The following is a 20664-nucleotide window of genomic DNA, read 5'->3' as shown; positions in this document are numbered from 1 at the left end:
TCATTTGATACTGAAGTCTGAGTAATGGCTGCTGAAACTTCAGCCTTGCCGCAAGTGCTCATTTTCAGTTTGATCCATGGCCCATAGATGGTGAAATCGAGACAAGCCATAGACGTAATGCAACAGCAAACATTAATAGGAAAAGAAAAGGATTAACAAAAACATTACTCTGAAACAAGTGCAGTTATAGCCTATATAAGCTACCATATTGTCTGCTTAACTTTTATTAGACTCCAGGTCGAAAGAAAAGTGCATTTTTTCACCAAGCACATTCTCTGCAGTCCGCGCGTGATGCACTGAATCTCACTCTTGCTCAGGTAAATCATTAACACCATCACCGCTGACAGTACATGTGTTTTACTGGCCTAAATGCATTATAATCGGCTAAAACAAATACGCAGGTTACTTTTCTGAACAAGAGCGCTCCCGAGTCCGTGTTCTTCACACTGTTCGCGTGACACAGTTCGGCACACACACACACAAAATACCGGCATTTCAATAGGGAATGTGCAGACTTGGGAGCGCTCTTGTTCAAAAAAGTAACCTGTGCATTTGTTTAAGCTGATTGTAATGTATTTAGTTCAATAAAACACATGTACTGTAAGTGATGATGGTGTTAATGATTTACCTCGGATATGAGCGAGAGGGAGCTTGCAGTGCATCGTACTCGGACTGCAGAGAATGTGCTCAGTGTAAAAACGCCCTTTTCTTTTGACCTAGAGTCTAATAAAAGTTCAACTGGAAATGTGGTAGCTTGTAGGCAATAACTGCACTTTTGGTTTAGAATAGTAATATTAATAATATTAATAATAGTAATATCCCTAACATGTGCTGCTGCATCCTTTACGTCTATGGCCCTGTCCCAAATAACACCCTAAATCCTCATGACCTTCCTCTGAGTCCGCACTTTCACAACGTAAGGTCGCTTTGACTGCCGGAAAGAAGTCCGCTGCATAACACGCACCAGTGCGGACTCAGCAGAAGTGCGCATAGAGGACGCATAATGGCTCGCGAGCACCCTTCAGAGACCTAAAATAACAAATGGGACACCCTGCGGTCTCATGGACTTAACGGACATGCGCATGCAGCGGCCATTGTAAGTCCACAAGACTGAAAGTACACATGAAGTGTGCCATTTGGGACAGGGCCTATGGCATAGGCTATCTTGATTTCTCCAACTACGGGCTACGCCACGGATCAGAAAGAAAATGCGTGTTGCGTTAATCACGCATTAATACATTTAGTGCCGTTAAAATAAATATATATTTTAGTTTTAACTTGGCCCTATATTTTCTACAGTATATTCTGTAAAATGGCAAGTGTTGCTTCTTAATAAGCCATTACCATGTAACTAGGAACATTTTCTTTTAACTCTGCTGAAATCTTACACAGGATTTGAAACTTTGGCAGTCAGTTTTGCCATTTTCTGTCCATATTAACAAATCTTTTACTGTAGAGAAAGTGTTTTTAATTACCCTCATTCGGCGTGACTCCTGTCAGCAGAAGCTCATAGGTGAAGACAGACTGACTCAAGGCTTGACCTTTGACCTGATGGTGGAACATGACTGGGAAAGTTCCTCCTGCGTGTTCCCCAACAATACACAACAACTGCGTATCTGTGACGGATGTCACACTACAAGCCACACCACCGATCTTGAAGGAGACGAGTGCTACATCCGTGCCAAAGCCAGAACCAGAGACGGTGATCACTGTTCCAACCGGACCTGCAAGGAAGGGATTACGTACGTAGTAATATTGCAATGTGTTGTGTTGGTCAATAGTTCAATAAAGTGTTGCAGAGATGACGTCTCTATTTTTAGGCTTAAACCTAGAAACAAGTTAGCATTTTAGCTTTCTGGTCACTTGTCAATTTTTAAAAAGTTTTTGTTTAAATCCTTGAAATAAGATATGTGGTGAACACAAGCTACAACACAAAATGCATCAGTAATAACCCCTTGTGATTTTTTAAAAGCTTATACATATCTTGATAATGGCGATTGCTAAAGTGGCTAAGATTGTCTGAAAAATTTTACATTATCACACCAAACAGGTAAACTCAACTAAAATGTTGAAGTAATGCGACCATTTATAACCAGTGATCGACAATCAAAAAATCCCATTTGTTTTTTGTCAAGTGGCCAGATATAGGCCTTATGCTAAATTTCACTGCAGCACTCCCTAGTCAATGCCACAAATTATATAATTTTTAAATGGAATGCAAGTTCATACCTGTTATAGGACTGACAGAGTTGATGTTTGGAGTTTGTTCTCTAGAGTAGTTGAAATTTTGAGGTGGATACACAACATTAAACACCTTAATGTTCAGCTGCACCTGTCCCTCTGCACGTGGAGGTGTCATGCACCTCACCGTGTCAGGAGTCACATCTAAAATCCTGCAGGGGGAGTTAGCGAGCGTCACGGTTGTATTTCCTGCCACAAAACCATTTCCAGTGATCAAGATTGGAGTTTCTCCAGCAATGCTGCCTGATGTTGGGTTGACGCTGGCTTGTGCTATGCTGGTCAGGGTTGCGTTTCCAGTGGCGAGACCTTTGCTCATGACCACCACCTGTAGGACGTGCATGCCAGCGGGAAGGGCACCAACTAAAACAGTGATGTTACTATCAGTGATTTCTATGACCTCCAGCTGAATGTTGGCCACAGATACCATTAGATCAGCAGAATTGTTCCCAAATCCACTGCCGGTGATCTTAACGGTGGTAGCGTTTCCAGTAACCGAGTTAGGGAGCACTGTGGAGACATACGGTGCGATGGAGTTGGAATATTCAAACATGCAATTAAAACTGCATGAGGAAGAGACGGCATTGACATAAACTGCGACGTTTCCCCTGCGAGCCACAGACGGCAAGGTATCGCACACCACATAAGAGTAGTTCATGAAAACCGTGTTGCATGGAATGTTTGCTACCGTAACTGAACCGTTTGAGAACTCAGAACCAGAGATGAAGAGACGCGTGTAGCCTGTGGTGCTGCCTACCAAGGGAAAGACAGAATCGACCACGGGTAGAACTACAAATCTGCGATCATATTCTTTCGGCATGGACAGGATGGCGGTGCCAAGGTTGTTGATTTGGACATTTACAGGTAAGGGGATTCCCGCTGGTGCTTCGCTGTCAGGACTGAGTTGGCAGTAAATCTCAGTCGAGGTGCTGTTGATGATGTTGCATGGATGACCTCCAACTTTGACCTTTGTTTGGAAAAAAATAGGAAAATCTGAAATGTATATTATAATTTGACAAACAATCATTATATAATTTGGCCACATTGCTCAAAAGCGAGTGAAATAACATTAAATATTGCCATAAATTTTTCATATCCACCATGATAAACTGTATTTTAATTGAAATATTTTGTTGTTGTTTTTGGGAATTTTGTATGTGTGACACTATACAACAGCATAGGTCATTGGGTCACTCAAGATAAGCCTTTCTCCGATTATGAATTTTCCACTGATTTGATATGCCAAGGATAACTTTCTGTAAATGATTTAAGGCATTTTTCGAACTTCAACCACTGAAAAAACGGAAAAGCAAAAAAAAAAATCCCCAGTAACAATATAAAAAAAAAAAAAACTTAAAACAAGTTGAGTTTAGCAAGATTAATTGAGTTGGGGAAAAAAAACAATGCATAGTCTCCTATTAAGACAAAAACAAAGACTGTTTTTTGAATACATTGAATACATTATATTGCTAATATTGGAACACCCCTATAAATAATTGACTTGTGGTGTTCCAATCACTTCCATGGCCACAGGTGTATAAAATCAAGCACCTAGGCATTCAGACTGTTTCTACAAACATTTGTGAAAAAATGGATCGCTCTCAGCAGCTCAGTGAATTCAAGCATGGTACGGTGATAGGTTGCCCCCTGTGCAATAAGTCCATTCGTGAAATTTCCTCACTACTAAATATTCCACAGTCAACTGTTAGTGGTATTATAACAAATGTGGAAGCAATTCAGAACAACAGCAACTTAATCACAAAGTGATAGTTCAAGTGGTAGCTTCAGATTAATTCAAGAACAGTGCATAGAGAGCTTCATGGAATGGGTTTCCATGGCCGAGCAGATGCATCCAAGCTTTACATCACCAAGTGCAATGCAAAGCATCGGATGCAGTGATGTAAAGCACGCCACCACTGGACTCTAGAGTGACGAATCACATTTCTCTGTCTGGAAATCGAATGGACAAGTCTGGGTTTGGTGGTTGCCAGGAGAACGGTTCTTGCCTGATTGCATTGTGCCAAGTGTAGAGTTTGGTGGAGAGGGGATTATAGTGTGGGGTTGTTTTTCAGTGGTTGGCCCCTTAGTTCCAGTTAAGAAGAAACTCTTAACTGGGATGAATTAGAGCGGAGGCTGTCCAACATCAGTGCCTGACCTCACAAATGCCCTCACAAAGTCAATAATTTAAAAAAAAAACTTATTTGCTGTGTATTTCAGACATCTGTCAGGTGTTTGGAACATTTATGTGTAGTATTCCAAAAATCCCTTATAGCATCTTTAATGTCATAGATGACCACTGAAGCTCACCTCGTTTGCACAGTTAATGTTGCTAAAGCCAGATCCAATGATGTTGATGATGTCATGTGTGGTGCCATGGTCAGGTGTAATCTGGTTCACAGCAGGGCTGGCGCAGGAAGTAAAACTGAAGGAGTGACCGTCTGAGGTGTCATTAAATTTCAGCTGATCTTGAAAACAGTCCGAAGTGGCCACGCACTCAGAGTCAGATGAGTTCATTTGTCCTGAAACTGGGTGGACACAAATGATTATGATGGTTTTACCTACCAATTCTGTACTCAAAAACAACAACTTATCCTGAATTTTGAAATTCTGGATGTAATTTTGAGTTAAATTACTTGAATATAGATAGCCACTGTACCTATATTCATAGAGGCCTGTATTCCCGTCACAAACACCTGAAGCTCAACAGTGCTCTCCTCCAGAGGCGTAACAGTCACCACGCCCTGCAGTGTCCTCTCGTTGCCAGAGTCGATGTAACCGCTGCTGTAGTAGTAAACTCCAGGAGATGTGAAACGATAGGCGAAAAACCCTAACAATAAAACAGACCCAACAAGATTAAATTTTGTTTCTTCTCAATCAAACAAGCGTCACACACTTCTTGCTTCCAGCTTATCCTTTACAGAAATACAAACATTCACGGCAATACATTTATGGCAATAGGCATTTATGATGTTTGTCTTGCTAAATAGCACAGTACATTGTTTTCTGCAAAATAAATGGTGTGTAATTATGTTGTAATTATAGTTACTTTGAGAGCCGACACCTTGGGCTTACTCTTCATGAAATTTGACACTCTCACAAACAAAATTGTTGTCATGATCAGGGGTATTTAATTCTATTTCCCAGAGGACCAGCCCCTAATGTCATAATGTTCAGGACAATCAATAACCACTTACACTGTTTCAGAGTCAGTAATGTACTGTATTTGACTAAATGGAATAATCTACAAATCACAAAAATGTCGACTTTCAAGTTGGCAGCCATTAATAAGTAAAAGCATTTGTTTCTGAACCTGGTGTGTTTTCTCCCTTGGTTCAGTTAGTTTAGGCATATGTGAACACGACAATCGCCCTCGGATCCGCACCAGAACAATCACTCCAAGACCGCCTGAACGAGGTGGTCTCGGCCCGATTGAAAAAAAACTGTGACGGTTCGCTTGAGGTGTGAAAGCAATCCGATCCAACAAACCAAATGGTAGGTCTTATAATTCATAACAGGAAGTGAAGAAACTATGTATTATTATTCATAACAGAGCCAAGAAGAAAATGCAACATTGTAACAAATGAATTCCCTGTTTTGAACAAAACTAACAATCTATAGGATCTAGTCATTACAAAATAAGAAAGAATGAATTCAAAATAGTATCTCCCAGGCTGTTGATCTTTCCAGTGTAGATTATTTGTTTATGTATTTGTATAGATACTTTTTTTCAACAGAATATATATGAATAAACCTCATTTGTGTTTATGAAGACAATTTTAGACTGATAATTTTTTTTAAAAATACCTGGGCGAACACTGTTTTTTTTCTATGAAGATATCTTGCACATTTATGAAAGCTATCTATTTATTCACATATTAATATTCATGATTTGTGTTTTTTGTTTTGTTTTTTTCTCTAGTTACATAAGGTCTCTTTATTAGAATTAGACTATAAAATTTAGCATTTTAAGCAAGGAATGTGTTCAGGCAAATGTTGTTCACTCAAATAGTTTGTATAGTTTTGATTGTCTGCAGGCTATCAGATACTAATAGTTGTTGTAGTTTTTGTACCTTTGGCGGTTCGGGTGACTCCACTGCTGAAAGCAATGCCATCATAGTCTGTGCTGCTGGGACTGGACACACTGAAGACCCTGTAGCCCAATCCGGCCACAAAAGCTGGTGCGTCCCAACGCCAGACCACTGTGTCCCCCACTGAGGCCATTATGGCAGAGGGACTCCACACATAACCCTGACCATACACTGAACACATATGATGTCATTAAATGTATGAAAGGGAATAAACAAGAACATGTAGTCAAAACTGCACATTTTACGACAATATAATATATAAGAATGTTTTTCCAAACTAGGTTTGGAACTTCCATTTTATTGTTAGCACCTAACATGAATAAAAAACAACAGTACATTTTATTAACATAAAAACAAATTGATAAATTATGTAAATAAAAATCCTTTGAACTAATGTTAACAAATGTGGACTTATTTTATTACTTTAGTTTTTTTTACTTTAGTCTTTTTAAAATAAATGTATTAAATTATAATTACTTATCCAGGTCTGGTAATCATACTTTAAAAAATATATCCCTGATATTCCATCAGATTTATCATGACTTCAGGAACCATGAATGTAAATATGTACACACAGAAACTGTGTACATTTTCAAATGTTCTGCTCTGATTGTGGGGAAAATCTATGGGATTCTCTGGAATATATTTGAAAATGTTAAAAATCTGATCAACGAATCTGACAGTCAAACTGGTAACAGAAACAACATAGTAGCACAACTACTTAAGCGAACACTCAAAGGGCAGCATAGACATTTGTGAATGACAGCTATTGGAATTCACCCGCTCAAACAGTGCTATAGATAGATAGTCCCATATCTTGTTTTGTTTTTTTTGCAGGCAGCTCTAGTGTATTTGATAAGTCGTGTCAATGTGCTGACATAAATATTTTCACTGTCTCTGGTGTATTTAGGTTTTGTGTGCATGACAGTAAAATAGAAAAAAGTAAAGAGATATTACCAGAGTCGAAACCTTGGTTCGTCACAGTGTGTGTGTTATCTCTAGACTGGGTCACACACTCAAGTTGATGATCTGAAGCGGCTGTCACTCGGCATTCTGTGTTCCCTGTATGAAATGTATTTAAACTATTAAACTAGTAAACTATGACTACAGTACTAAATGATCTGGAAACGATTGGTTTTAGTCATACACTGTTAAAGATCAAAGATTAAATCAAATAATTTAAAGAATGCTGTTTCTTTTTCCATTCTAGCTTTGTATTACCTAGAGTGACATTATTGTCTGCTGCGACAGGGCTGAACCCAGAGCCAGTGATAGTGATGGTGGTTCCGCCGTACAAAGACCCCACAGATGGAGAAAAACTTGTGACCTCTAGAACATACTCTATGGTGGTATTAACGCCAGCACTGCACACAAAAAACATTCACTTTTGATTAAATGTCATTGTAAATGCACAATTCCTGTTGATGCACAGCTCGATTCTACAGTTGTAGCATAACATTGACATATAAATATTGAGTATAGTAAGTGATACAAGACCTGGTTAAGGGGTAACCCTGGTTTCCGACTCTCACACCGACATTGTACATAGCTGGGGGAAGTGTGGGTAACAGGCAGGTGATGTTTTCATTGGTCCACTGCAGCAATTGGCACTCAGCTTCACCAATCAAAACAGAGCTGCCATTAGAGCTGCCAAAATTTGTTCCCAAGATGGTGAGGATCCTGTGCCCTTTATCAAAAAAGATAAGTGAAAACAGGGTAAAATTAACAGCTCTTCAGGTAATATTGTTGGGTGGTGACCGTGTGAATGTTTGATATTAAAATGGCTGTGATTGTTTATTGCTGAGCTTGTTTAACAATAAACATCACACTGTTCATTGTCCTTCATTGCAGCCAAACTGGCTTTTACTGATTGCGTGACATCAGCTAAAGCTAGTGGAATTATATAGCGTGCACAAAAGATCTGGAAAATACTGGTAGCTGAAGTTTGTCTGGATGCCATATGTGGGGTTTACAAGATGGAAATGCCAATCAGAACAATGGGGTGGAAAGAGAAACTTGACACTTGAATGGGATTCTACCTATTTGTTTGTTTGTATCCCATGACTTTCACCTAGATTATAATTCCTCTAAGAACAGAAGCTAACCAATGTTTATTTTGAATATGAAAGCATTGGAATTAATTCATTATCGGACCCCATTTTAAAGGGTATACAGTACATCTGGAAAGTATTCACAGTGTCTCACTTTTTCCACATTTTACGATACAGCCTTATTCCAAAATGGAGTAAAATGCATTATTTTTTCTTTTTTTTTGCCAAGACACTCAAAATTAAGCTCAGATGCATCATGTTTCCACTGATCATCCCTGAGATGTTTCAACAACTTGATTGGAGTCCAGCTCTGGTAAATGCAGTTGATTGGATATGGCACACACCTGTCTATATAAGGTCCCACAATAAACAGTGCATGTCAGAGCACAAACCAAGTCATGAAGTCTAAAGAATTGTCTGTAGACCTGAGACAGGATTGTAACGAGGCACAGATCTGGAGAAGGGTACAGAAACATTTCTGCAGCATTGAAGGTCCCAATGGTCACTCTGACAGAGCTCCATCTCTCAGACAACCTTCCAGAAGAACCATCTCTGCAGCACTCCAACAATCAGTCCTGTATGATAGAATGGCCAGACGCCACATAACAGCCCACATGGAGTTTGCCAAAATGCACCTGAAGGACTCTCAGACCATAAGAAACAAAATTCTCTGGTCTGATAAAAAACAAAGATTGAACTATTTGGCCTGAATAGCAACTGTCATGTCTAGAGGAAACCAGGCCCCACTCATCACCTGGTCAATACCATCCCTACAGTGAAGCATGGTGGTGGCAGCATCATGCTGTGGGGATGTTTTTCAGCGGCAGGAACTGGGAGACTAGTCAGGATCAAGGGAAAGTATGCAATGTATGAATTAGGGGTGACCCCTAATAGTCGAAGATTCGATGCATCGATATGCAGGACCGGATTCGATCACTGATCTCAAGGTCGAATCTTCGCGGGTGTTATGAAACGAGGATCATACCATTTTGGCAATATGGGTGTGCTCAATATTAGTGTTATAAAGACGTGTCGCGGTGCTGAGTGATCGCCCCTTTAAGGGCACTGAGCTTCGCACCGGACGTGCGCGCCTTTAAAAATCAAACACAAATACACCGACGGCGGCATTCGACGCGCTGTCCGCGCGATTAAATGTATATTTCCCTCAAATCGTGAATGCACATACTGATTTCACCCTGTGCTACAAGATACACTCATCGTGCAGCTCTTCTGTCAGAAGTCGATTCAAAATTGAGCTCGCGAGTATGTTCACGTCTGCCTGGTGTGAGAGACGGCGCTGAGCTTCAGTCCGGTGTGCCACCCCCTTTAGGCACAATCGGCTTAAGAATGTGCATATAAACGCACTCAAAGTGTTCTTTTCCTCTCTAGGCAGGTATTTTTTTTAGGTTTATTTATCAAAATGTTCTTTTATATATTTGTGTGATGTTCTGTGTTTCGATCGCGGCATTTAAATGTTATGAGAGAACGGTTAATTTACGAATGTGTAGTGTAGCCTAGTTTTGATCACTTTATTAAAAGTGTTGGCTGTGTGCCGTGTGTAAAGTAAAATAAAAATAGTCTTAGCCTCCTACTGACTAGTGTCCTGCCTTTCCCAACTAGTTTATACCGTTTATTTTTTTCTTGTCTATGGTTTACACACACAGAGATGATTCGACTATTGGTCGACCATAGAGAGATTCGAAAATTATGATTCGAATGTGTAAATCCTTAGTCGGGGACACCCCTAGTATGAATGCACATGAATGCAGCAATGTACAGAAAAATCCTTGATGAAAACCTCCTCCAGAGCGCTCTGGACCTCAGACTGAGGAAAATGTTCATTTTCCAACAGGACACCGACCCTAAGCTCAACGCCAAGTTAACAAAGGAGTTGTTACTGGAAAACTCTTTGAATGTCCTTTAGACATGCGACAGTTTCTGCAGTTTCTGTAACGTGCATCTTGAAATTGTAATCTACTGTTGCTATCAATAGTTCAAAGGTTAGCATGACTACGGTCTATTTGTAATAAAGGCAACTGGTAGATCCCTTTTACATAAATGGTCCAAAATGGGCACTTGCAAAATGCCAAACTGAGTACAAACTGATTTTGATGGTAACGTAAAAAAGAAAGTGTGCTGTTGTGAATTACTCTACAAATATACACTTGTAAGTGCGACCTCTTTACATCAGTATTACAACAGATACATAAATGATCCATTGATCAGCCAATCCTGTTTTTTTGTTAAAATATCCAAAGTCACTATAGCTTCGTTGGTGTACTTAAAAAATCTTTACAGAGAAGGACATGACAAAACATCCCACCATCTTCTGTTAACGGAGGCAGAAAAACAAAAAACAAGTAGCCTGCTGCTCTCATTCCAAATATACCTAAGGGTCTTGTCAACAAAGTCTGGTTTGATGTGCATCTGCATGTGGGATGAAGAGCAAAAGAGGGCAACTGGCAACTGAAGCCCGAATGATTTATCATTTGCCCGGACAAGAACAGTCAGAAGTATGTAACTGTCATTCAATGAATGCACAAAAAAACAAAGATGCCAGTGAAAGAAACAAAGAAATCCTAGTGGGATAATTACAACCACCAGCCCAGTGAAAGCTGCTAACAAAACAAATAAGGATAAAGGAAATAAAATAAATTTTGATTTCATGAGCACTTTAAACACTGCAGCCTACCTGAGTATTGTTGCTGACCATGTCCATCCCTTTATGACCACAGTGTACCCATCTTTTCATGACTATTTCCAGAAGGATAACGTGCCATGTCTCAAAGCTCAAATCATCTCAAACCTTCTCAAACATGTTTCTTGAACATGAAAATGAGTACACTATCCCCAAATGGCCTCCATAGTTCTCCAGATGGACTTTGTGTGACACATACAGGTAAATGATACACTATTACAAGTTGTATGTTGAAGGATTTAAATCACTGTATTACTTGCCCTGAATGCTGGTTCATCTTTATTTACTACCTGACATTCTTGTGAATAAAGACAAGCAAACTCTGTATCGGATTACAGCTCTAAATCTCAGCTCGGAATACAATCAGTTATTGACTTTTTGCAAACATATAGTTTGTCCAACTATAAGGCACCAATTTCGACAGGTAAAAATATCTTACCAAATACTGGTGTAGTTTGTGGGCTCACAGATGTGATTGAGGCCAGAGTGGTGCTGTACGTGAAAGAGGCATTTGATACTGCTGTCATCTCTGCCGTGGTCAGTGTTACTGTCTGTTCACCTTCTGATCCCTGATTGGTCATACAAAAATTAATGTATACTTTTTATGGGTTCATTATTGTACAGCATAAGGTTTATTTTTGAAGGAACAGTTGCAAGAAAAAGTATGTGAACCGCTCGCAGAATATGTGAAAATTGAAATAATTTGAACTAAATAAGAGAGATCCGTCAAAATGCATGTTATTTTTTATTTAGTGCTGTCCTAAAAGAAATTTTACATTAAAAATGTTTATATCTAGTCCACAAGAAAACAAAAAATTGCTTAATTTATTAAAATGACCCATTCAAAACTTTATGAACCATCGTTACCTGCATGATCCAAGGCTGTTTTTTTTGTGTGATGGTTGTTCATGAGTCCCCTGTTTGCCCTGAGCAATTAAACTCCCTAATGTTCTTCAGAAAAATCCTTCAGGTCCTGCACATTCTTCAGTTTTCCAGAATCTTTTGAAAATGGGAACCCTTTCCAGCAGTGACTGCATGATTTTGAGATCCATCTTTTCACATTGAGGATGATTGAGGGACTTACAGTTATTGCCAGAGAGGGTTAAAATATTCAAAAGATGCTGGAAAAGTTTGCAGGACCTGGAGGATTTTTCTTAAGAACATTGAGCAATTTAACTGCTCAGGACAAATAAGAGACTCATGAACAAAAAACTAGCCGTGGATCATTCAGGTACTTAGAATCAATGGTTTATTCATTTTTGAACTAAAGTATAGCTACTTTTTTATTTTGTGGACTATATGTAAAAATAATTATGTAAAATATCTTATTTTTATACTTATAACAGCAGTAAAAATAAAATACAAAATAAAATAAACAAAAACAATTCCATGTACAATTTCCAATATTTTAAGTCAGCTCTGAGAGCCGAGTTGTGGAGTATGGGGATGCAAACATTTTTCAATTACATTCCATTTAAATTGGAAACTTTTTAGTGATTCGCCCTCAGGATTTATGTTAATAATACAAATGCAAATTTATTAATACAAATTTAAAATGTAAAGATTTTTCAAATCTTCATGGGAAATCAAATTTTTTTACTTACAGCTGGAACAATGCACCTGAGCTGTAAAAGTTCCACTTTTATAATGTTACATGGCTGAGTGCCAATAGTGACTGCGGTATCATTACTGAATCCATAGCCTGACACGGTCAGAGTCGTCCCTCCTGTGAAGCAATACAGAAAAAGATCATGCAAGTAGCTTACTCTAAGTAACAGTTGTAAGATATGTTGAGATAACATTAGAAAGGAGATTTTCAGAACACACTAAATCCTTTTTTGAAAGTTATATGTAAGTTTAACTTAAAAAAAAAAAAAAAAAAATATATATATATATATATATATATATATATATATATATAAATATAAAATGTTTTACTAGTACTAGACCTGTTTTACCCCAATGCATCATATGTATGAAAGTCATATGCAAGCATCAAATACTTTAATTTATTTATATTATATAACATGTACCTGCTACACTTCCTGTTGTGGGGTTTATGGAAGTCACTCCTAACAGGTGTGTAAAGCTGTTGTTATTCTGGTATTGGGCTCTTCCCAGCACAGAGAAACTCAGAGAGACTGGCTGTACACCTGCACTTGCAGGACCGACCTGGCAGGTTATAGAAGTATCTAAAACACAAATAAACACTTTGATCAGATCTTTGCTTAAATAATGCGTGAAGAAAAACAAAAAAATGAACATTCTGTCATCATTTATTTTGTGAAAAATAAAAAGAGGGAAATCATAAAAACAAAGCAATCAAATGACTTTTGAAGACTTTTTTTGAATAAACATTGCAAGTCATGTGAACCATTTTTATGATGCTTTTGTGGTGATTTGCATTTTTTTTAAAGCTTTAAAGCAGTATTAATTCATAGTAACTGTTTGGAAAAGCTTGACTATTATAACTCTTAATTATGGGCACTATTAAGATTTTTTTAATATTATTACCTTTCGTGCATGTGTAATATAAGCTGTTTGTGAATGTAAAAAGTCTGCAAAGTTTTAAAGATCAAAGTGCACGACAAAAAAAAACCTATTGTCCCCTAAAAGAAAGAACTGATTCTAACTTTCCGAAACGAGTCATCAATTCCAGTCTCACATCCTGTTACAGACCTACATAATAATCTATTAAATTGACATAAACCCCCCTGTATGGTCTTCACATCTACTTTGACCCACCCTTTAAGTAGCTGAGGCCTGCAAGAGTTTGGTTCGAGATGTCGACATGTGGAGAAGACAATGCTTTCAGCACTGGGAATCCACTTTGAATGCACTTTAAAAGGTTGAGATTTGGTATGGAAAAACTGACACTATCATTACTGTTTTAATCACTGTGTATCAAGCACTGAAGAAGATTTCCAGAGCTGAAATTCAGATATGGTAATATGCGTTTCCCACACTTGCTGTTAACGGCAGACCAATCACAACAGACTAGGATGTTTGACCAATCAGAGCAGAGTAGGCTCGAGGAAAGGATGGGTTTAGAACAGGGGTGTCCAAACTCGGTCCTGGAGGGCCACTGTCCCGCAGAGTTTATCTCCAGCTTCCCTCATCCATCCTGCTGGAAGTTTCTAGTATGCCTAGTAAGACCTTGATTAGCTGGTCAGCTGTTTTTCATTGGGGTTGGAGCAAAACTCTGCGGGACAGCGGCCCTCCAGGAGCAGGATTGGACACCCCTGGTTTAGAGAGACTTCCAAATTAACTGTTTTCTGACTCTTTGAGAAATCATGTGATGACTAGCAAAATTAGGAACCTTTAGAATAGCATAATAGGCACAGTTTAATGTTTTATTGTGTGTGCCACAGAAGTCATATGGGTTTGGAACATAAAAGTGAGCAAATTATGACAAAATCATATTTTGTTAAAAATGACCAATGATGTGATGTTTTTACATTCTTTTAAAATAAATTGATATGCCATCTGAATGCAGCTTGTCATCTGATTTGATGACATTACTGGGTTTTGACTTACTGGTAAGCTGTAGAACAGAGCATTCCACATCTCCAATCATTACAGTGACGTTTCCACCATCAAAACCAGATCCAGTTATGGTAAGAACTGTTCCTAGACCACTGGATCCTGAAACACAAGTTATATCAGTAATATAAACCACCATGAATGTAGATGACAGCTTTTATGCGAGACTTGATCATTTACTCAACCTTCTGTAGGCGAGATCCCGCTCACTGTTGGGGTCTTTGACTCACTCCAGGTGAAACCACAGTCCCCTGAGCACCATGATGGAATACCGTTGATGAAAACTTCCACCTTAAAGATAAGAACAGAAATATGGATTTCTGTCATTAGACATCCTAAACTGGTTTTGCTTCAGAACGTAGATATAACAGTGTGGTGTGACAGGCAGCGGGGCGAGGGACCGCGAGAGCGGGCCGAAGATTAATGTTCACGAGTGCCAGCTGCGTGGCACACCGGTCTCGTCTCGCGGCCATGTGACGGGAGCATATAAGGAGGAGCAAGGGCTGCGGAAGACGAGAGAGGACCAGGCCTGGAGTTTATGTTATGTTTTGTTTTACGTGTTATTATGTGTTTGTGGGCAGTCGTCCGTGAGGGGCTGCCCACGTTTTATTTTGTGTGTTTGCGGGCAGTCGTCCGTGAGGGGCTGCCCGCGGTTTTACTTTCATTTTATTTATTTTGAATAAATGTTTGTAAAACGTTCGCCGGTTCCCGCCTCCTTCCTTTCCATCTACGAACTGTATTACATACAGTGATCTTTAGGTTTACATTTACATTAAGAGGAGACTGAACGCAGTACTAAAATAGAAAATTCAAAATCTAAAACATTTACATTAAGCGGAGACTGAACGCAGTACTAAAATAGAAAATACAAAATCTAAAACATTTACATTAATATAAAAATACTATTAATTTATGCCACTTTTACCAATAAACCTGTTTGTAATGCTTTCTTCAGAACTTCTAGATTAAACTATTAATAGGATCATGCACACTCAAGCTATAATGAATGCACACCTGACCTTTAGTAATAATACAAATACACCTTTCAATCTTAAATTCAGTTAATCCTCTCAACATGCAACATCCCCAGAACAGTGGATATTCAAACAGAGTAACACAATCGGACCTTTAACTGGCAATATTGAAATCTGCACATTACATGGCATCAGGAACATGAGGAAGAACCTTTAAAAATAAGCTGCATTTATATGACCAGTGTATGTTGTAAAAAAAATTATTGCAGTGAGTAAGAAATGCACCTGTGGTTTATTTGTAGGCACACGCAGAAAGTCTCCCATAATTTTCTGTTTGAAGAGGCCTCCTTGCTCGATCTTCCATGATGTCAATGAAGGGTTCACGCCGACCACATTGGAAGCATTGATCTGATTAACATGATCAAAAAATGTTAATTCAGCCAGTTATGAAATGAAAAGTTAGATATAAGTGAGATAAAAAAAAAAAAAAAGTTGTTCAGCTTCGTTTGGGGAACCTCAGTTCATTGAACTGATAGCACTCTGAACTCTTTCTTGCCTTTAACAGAGGCTGATTTCCAGGGATGGTGAGCCACTGGATATACCAGTTGTAGCCTCTACAGTCTCCAGATCTCTGGACCTGCAGTTGTCCGAGTTCTGGGATACCCTGCAGGGCATACTGCAGGTCCGCAGCACTTATGTCTACCGCCAGGCCTGGGAACATTTAACACATGTATGTACCACATGAAAAACTAGATAACCTATTGGGAGACTGTGGTTTATGTAGAAAGCCTAGATAACCTATTGGGAGACTGTGGTTTATGTAGAAAGCCTAGATAACCTATTGGGAGACTGTGGTTTATGTAGAAAGAAGTCCAGTTTGCTATTCTAATACATTTTATTTTGGGACTGAAACATGATCAACAGTGTCCGACATCAAGAATCTCCTGTGCAACAACAGGAAATTCCATGTGCTATGGCATTGAATGTGAATCATTCAGTGGCTTCCCGCAGCTACACAATAAAGTAACAGATACATCAACAGCCAACATGCTTACCTTCAACACGACGGGCTAAGAACTCAACGTCAAAGGTTCCTGTAAGAGGGGGGCTAGCCTTATGAGGACGCATAATGGTGACGGTGGCATTCCCTTGGCTTTGAATCAGTAGGTCTCCCGTGCTATGTGGCATCTTCTGTTAAAGAAAAATGAAGACTGAATATTAAGGACATGGAAGTCTTAAATGAATCAATTAAAACACAATCTGCAGGGAAAAATCTGAGACACGTGATAAACCCAAATGACAGATTTTATTACAAGCAAATATTTTGTTGTCGAGCATCACTTATCACATAAGAGAGATCAGGAAGATCCAGCACTTCAAGACAGTCATTGTAGAACAAGTTTCATTTCAACTCAAACTTACCTCCAGAAAGCCTATTTCAAAAAGTGACACACCAAAGCCACAGTTGTAAGGTGTCGCGGTGATCTCATAGCTGACTTGTGAAGCATTTGCTTGTTTGCTTACAATTATGTTTGAAAAGAAAAGCCCTGAACTAGCTAGAGCAGGTGGTCTTCTTCTGTTGATTATAACTGAAGTGGAGAGAGAAAATAGAACATTACATTTAAAAACACCATTTCAAAAGGCTGGGCTAATTACACAAGCAAGGGTGTAGAGTTACATTCAACATTATTAAATAGTAACATCCATGCCACTGTTCAAAATTTAAAAAAAACATATTCCTATTCACCATTAGGATCCAAATCATTTGTACGTTCAATGTGAACAGCATCTATGAAGTAAACAGAGTTAACGGCCACTCCATACACGCTAAACTGAAGAAGTTTGTAGTCGGAGCCTATGTAGTCTGCCTGTATGGAGCTCAGGAGATCCACACACTTGTAGTTCCACCTGAGAATGACAATTTAAATTTTACACTATAATCACACAAAAAATGACCTAACATTGGCAATAAAGACAAATCCTCAAAAAGAAAGACATAAGATTGCATTATGTTCAGTTTATTAAACTTACTCATTGGTTGAGTCAAACTGCACAGAGATGCGCAGGTTCACTTCCTGGTAATTATGATCAGTTTTGTAACTGAAAAATATTTCCAGTTCATTCCCCAGGTACCCTTTGTAGGCCAAACAGAGCTACACAAATAAAATAAAATAATAAATACATAAGAAATATTTTTTATATGAAATGTTTATTTCTATTCTTTTTATCTCAGATTTTTGACTTTTTTTCTCACAATTGAAAAAAAGACAGAATTCTGTGATATTAACTCGCAATTGCATGATATGCAATTGATATGCAAGTCAATTCTGACTGAGAAAAAAAAATCAGAAATGTGACTATATCACGCAATTCCAAGTTTATATCTCAGAATTCTGACTTTATAACTCACAATTGTGAGACAAAAAACTAAGAATTGTGACTTTATGTGATAACTAGCAAAATTATGAACCTTTTCTCGCAACTTTGAGAAAAAAAGTCAGATTTGTGACTTTACAACTCGTAATTTTGAGAAAAAAGTCTGAATTCGGAGATAAAAGTCACAATTACTCTTTTTATTTTTTTGATTTAGTGGCGGAAACGGACTTCCATACTATACTGAGAAATATTCATTAGTAAAGGATGCGATACTGAGGTGTTTGGTGGAGCTTACAGTGTTGTATGTTTGTAGCAGTATTGGCCTGTAGTTCGCTCCGGATGCTGAAATGTCATTGGCATTGAAGATAATCTCTGGATTCTTCAGAGACCAGCGGCCACAGAAAGCCTCTGAATCAGTGACCCGGACCCCTCTGCGACTTAGATCACCTGAAAACTGTATGACAAGGAGAAAGCTCTATAAGCTGGACAAAAAATAACTGATGTCTATAATGCTAGAACTAATGTCACACATTATTTGCAAGCCTAATTTGACTTGATTTGATTTGAAATAAGGTACAGTGGGCATGTCCTCTGCATGTACATACTTGATTATCTGCTTTTGCAGCCTTGCTTACCCCTGTAGCGGTGGTCTCATAATCTCTGAAAAATATCACATTAGTGTTCTCTCTGGTTGGAATCTCTGCTGGACATTTAGCGGTGATCATCCTATCCAGTGCTGAATGCACCTTTGATAAATACATAAATACAAAACAGAGGTGTATCCCAACATGTAGAAAAGGAATATTCCAAGAGAGCATTAAAAATGTTATGTTATTAGTAAATATTAAGAAATATAAAACAAACTAAAACCTCGGTTTCAGAAGCATTGAAAGGCAGAGGAAGGGACGGAACTCCACCCCACAGCAGTGTGAATGTCTCCATGCTGGCCTGGCCTTTCACGTCCTCAGTAACTGTGATGTTCGTATCTGAGTCCACGATGAAGTAGTCAAGATCCTCAAAGTCACCTGAGATAATACCAAGATTAAAAAATAAATAAATAATATACTGGAAATTAATATACTGGCATACTTTAAAAGCTACATAAAAAACTTAATAACAAAAATAAGACTATTTTATATATATATATATATATTTTTTTTTTTCTAGCAAAACATTATTTTACTGTAAAAAAAGCACATTTAAAAATGTAGCATATTTCACCCAAAACCAATATCATAATTTATATTTTTTACTTAAATATACATATTACATTTTTTTACATGTGTATTAAAGTCCTGTTAAATGTATTTTTTCGAAATATAGAGCTAGATGACTAAATAAACAGTGTTATTTAATTAACCAGTAAGAACATTCTTTGACAGAGAAAATTTTTTAAGTTCACCTCTGTTAGAGTTGAATGTCACATTGTACAGTGACTCATTGTCCAGTTCTTCCTTTGTGACCGTAACACTGTCTGGTTTAATTGTCCACAAATCATTCAGAGCGTTCTGCAACTCCATCGCTGATGCACTAACTGAGATCGGCCCTACAACATGCAAAGCAACTCCAGTAAACATTACATATATGCAAACAAAAAGACATCCCTAGAGGTAGTCCAGAAGGGTGAATGTGAACTAATGCACCTGTTTTAAGACCTCCATATGTCAGGAAGTAGTATGTGTTTTCACAGGCACTCAGAGAGAAACAACTACTGCTGATTCTCAGAGTCTGCACCTCATTGATGGGGGTTATTGGCATCCATCCCATGAAACGAATCACCTAAATTAATAAAGAGTAAAAAAAAATGCACATGGCAGGTAGAGGAGGTCATATCTGAGACTTATTTAGTTTCTGCAGGTGCATTGCAGAAAATGAATCCCTGAGGCTTATCTTATCTTTGAACTTGCTCCTGTGAGCTCACGTACCTGTTTTTCAGGTAGAACATTATAGTTTGCGTTGATCTGCTGTTTCTCATTTACAGCTTCTGTTGTCTGCTTGGCAGTGAAAGGACTGATCTCTTTAAAAAAAGCCACATCCACTGATGCTACTACTCCATACTCCTGCACTAGAATCTCAATATAGTACCTGTAACACATTGAGAGATGTTTCGTATGCAAAAAATTGGATTATATCCAAGATTGGGATATATTGGAGACAACAATAATAATGACAAAAAGACTAATGGAAAACATCTATGACTTTTGATCATTACAGTATGTATTATTTGGAAACCTCCACTTACGGTTTTCCCTTCTCCAAGAGCATGACATCTGACCTCTGAGTGCTATAGCTGAAGAAACTGCTTGTTTGGTAAGGCTGTGATGCAATCTTAACCTAAGTAAAATAAAAATAAAGAAGACTTAGCGTTAAAGAAGACCGTTACACTGCATTTCATACAAATATTCCAAAAATGAAAATTAAAATGTTGCACTGCATTTTACACAAATATTGGATATAATGTATTAAAATATGCTTGTAAGCCTGCAAAGCCTGTAGTGGAACACTTGACATGCCTTTTTTCATATCATCCTGTGAAACCAATTTTAAATGTGTTACAATGTAAAGAGTATTTAAAAAATGTCTTACTCTTAGTGGCTCAATTTTTGTGATGTCAACTTAAAATTTGGAGCACATTGCTTTGATTTTTGTATTTTATTTTTATTTAGTGTCTAATTAATTAGGTAAAATATATATTT

The 20664-nt window shown here is 38.1% G+C and overlaps 1 protein-coding gene across 1 annotated transcript in view; it reads right to left on the bottom strand.

Annotated features, from left to right (window-relative positions):
* LOC137047387 (fibrocystin-L-like) overlaps positions 1-20664 on the bottom strand; it is a 61748-nt gene that overhangs the window by 26036 nt on the left and 15048 nt on the right. The window contains exons 14-39 of the mRNA XM_067425021.1: positions 20211-20302; positions 19894-20053; positions 19612-19747; positions 19371-19514; positions 18839-18993; positions 18604-18714; positions 18264-18422; positions 17624-17745; positions 17340-17500; positions 17015-17181; positions 16648-16783; positions 16149-16303; positions 15878-16000; positions 14804-14909; positions 14613-14720; positions 13109-13267; positions 12680-12801; positions 11515-11644; positions 7824-8013; positions 7548-7690; positions 7284-7388; positions 6309-6497; positions 4895-5065; positions 4546-4763; positions 2230-3205; positions 1476-1724 (exon numbers count right to left, since the gene is read on the bottom strand). Of these exons, the coding sequence (XP_067281122.1) occupies positions 1476-1724; positions 2230-3205; positions 4546-4763; positions 4895-5065; positions 6309-6497; positions 7284-7388; positions 7548-7690; positions 7824-8013; positions 11515-11644; positions 12680-12801; positions 13109-13267; positions 14613-14720; positions 14804-14909; positions 15878-16000; positions 16149-16303; positions 16648-16783; positions 17015-17181; positions 17340-17500; positions 17624-17745; positions 18264-18422; positions 18604-18714; positions 18839-18993; positions 19371-19514; positions 19612-19747; positions 19894-20053; positions 20211-20302 (4687 nt within the window). The remainder of the gene's footprint in view (positions 1-1475; positions 1725-2229; positions 3206-4545; positions 4764-4894; positions 5066-6308; positions 6498-7283; positions 7389-7547; positions 7691-7823; positions 8014-11514; positions 11645-12679; positions 12802-13108; positions 13268-14612; positions 14721-14803; positions 14910-15877; positions 16001-16148; positions 16304-16647; positions 16784-17014; positions 17182-17339; positions 17501-17623; positions 17746-18263; positions 18423-18603; positions 18715-18838; positions 18994-19370; positions 19515-19611; positions 19748-19893; positions 20054-20210; positions 20303-20664) is intronic.

This window comes from Pseudorasbora parva, chromosome 19 (genome assembly GCF_024679245.1).
Source record: "Pseudorasbora parva isolate DD20220531a chromosome 19, ASM2467924v1, whole genome shotgun sequence".
Taxonomy (NCBI): Eukaryota; Metazoa; Chordata; class Actinopteri; order Cypriniformes; family Gobionidae; genus Pseudorasbora; species Pseudorasbora parva.
The sequence above is the reverse complement of the archived record's forward strand: the minus strand, read 5'-3'. Positions and strand labels throughout refer to the sequence as shown.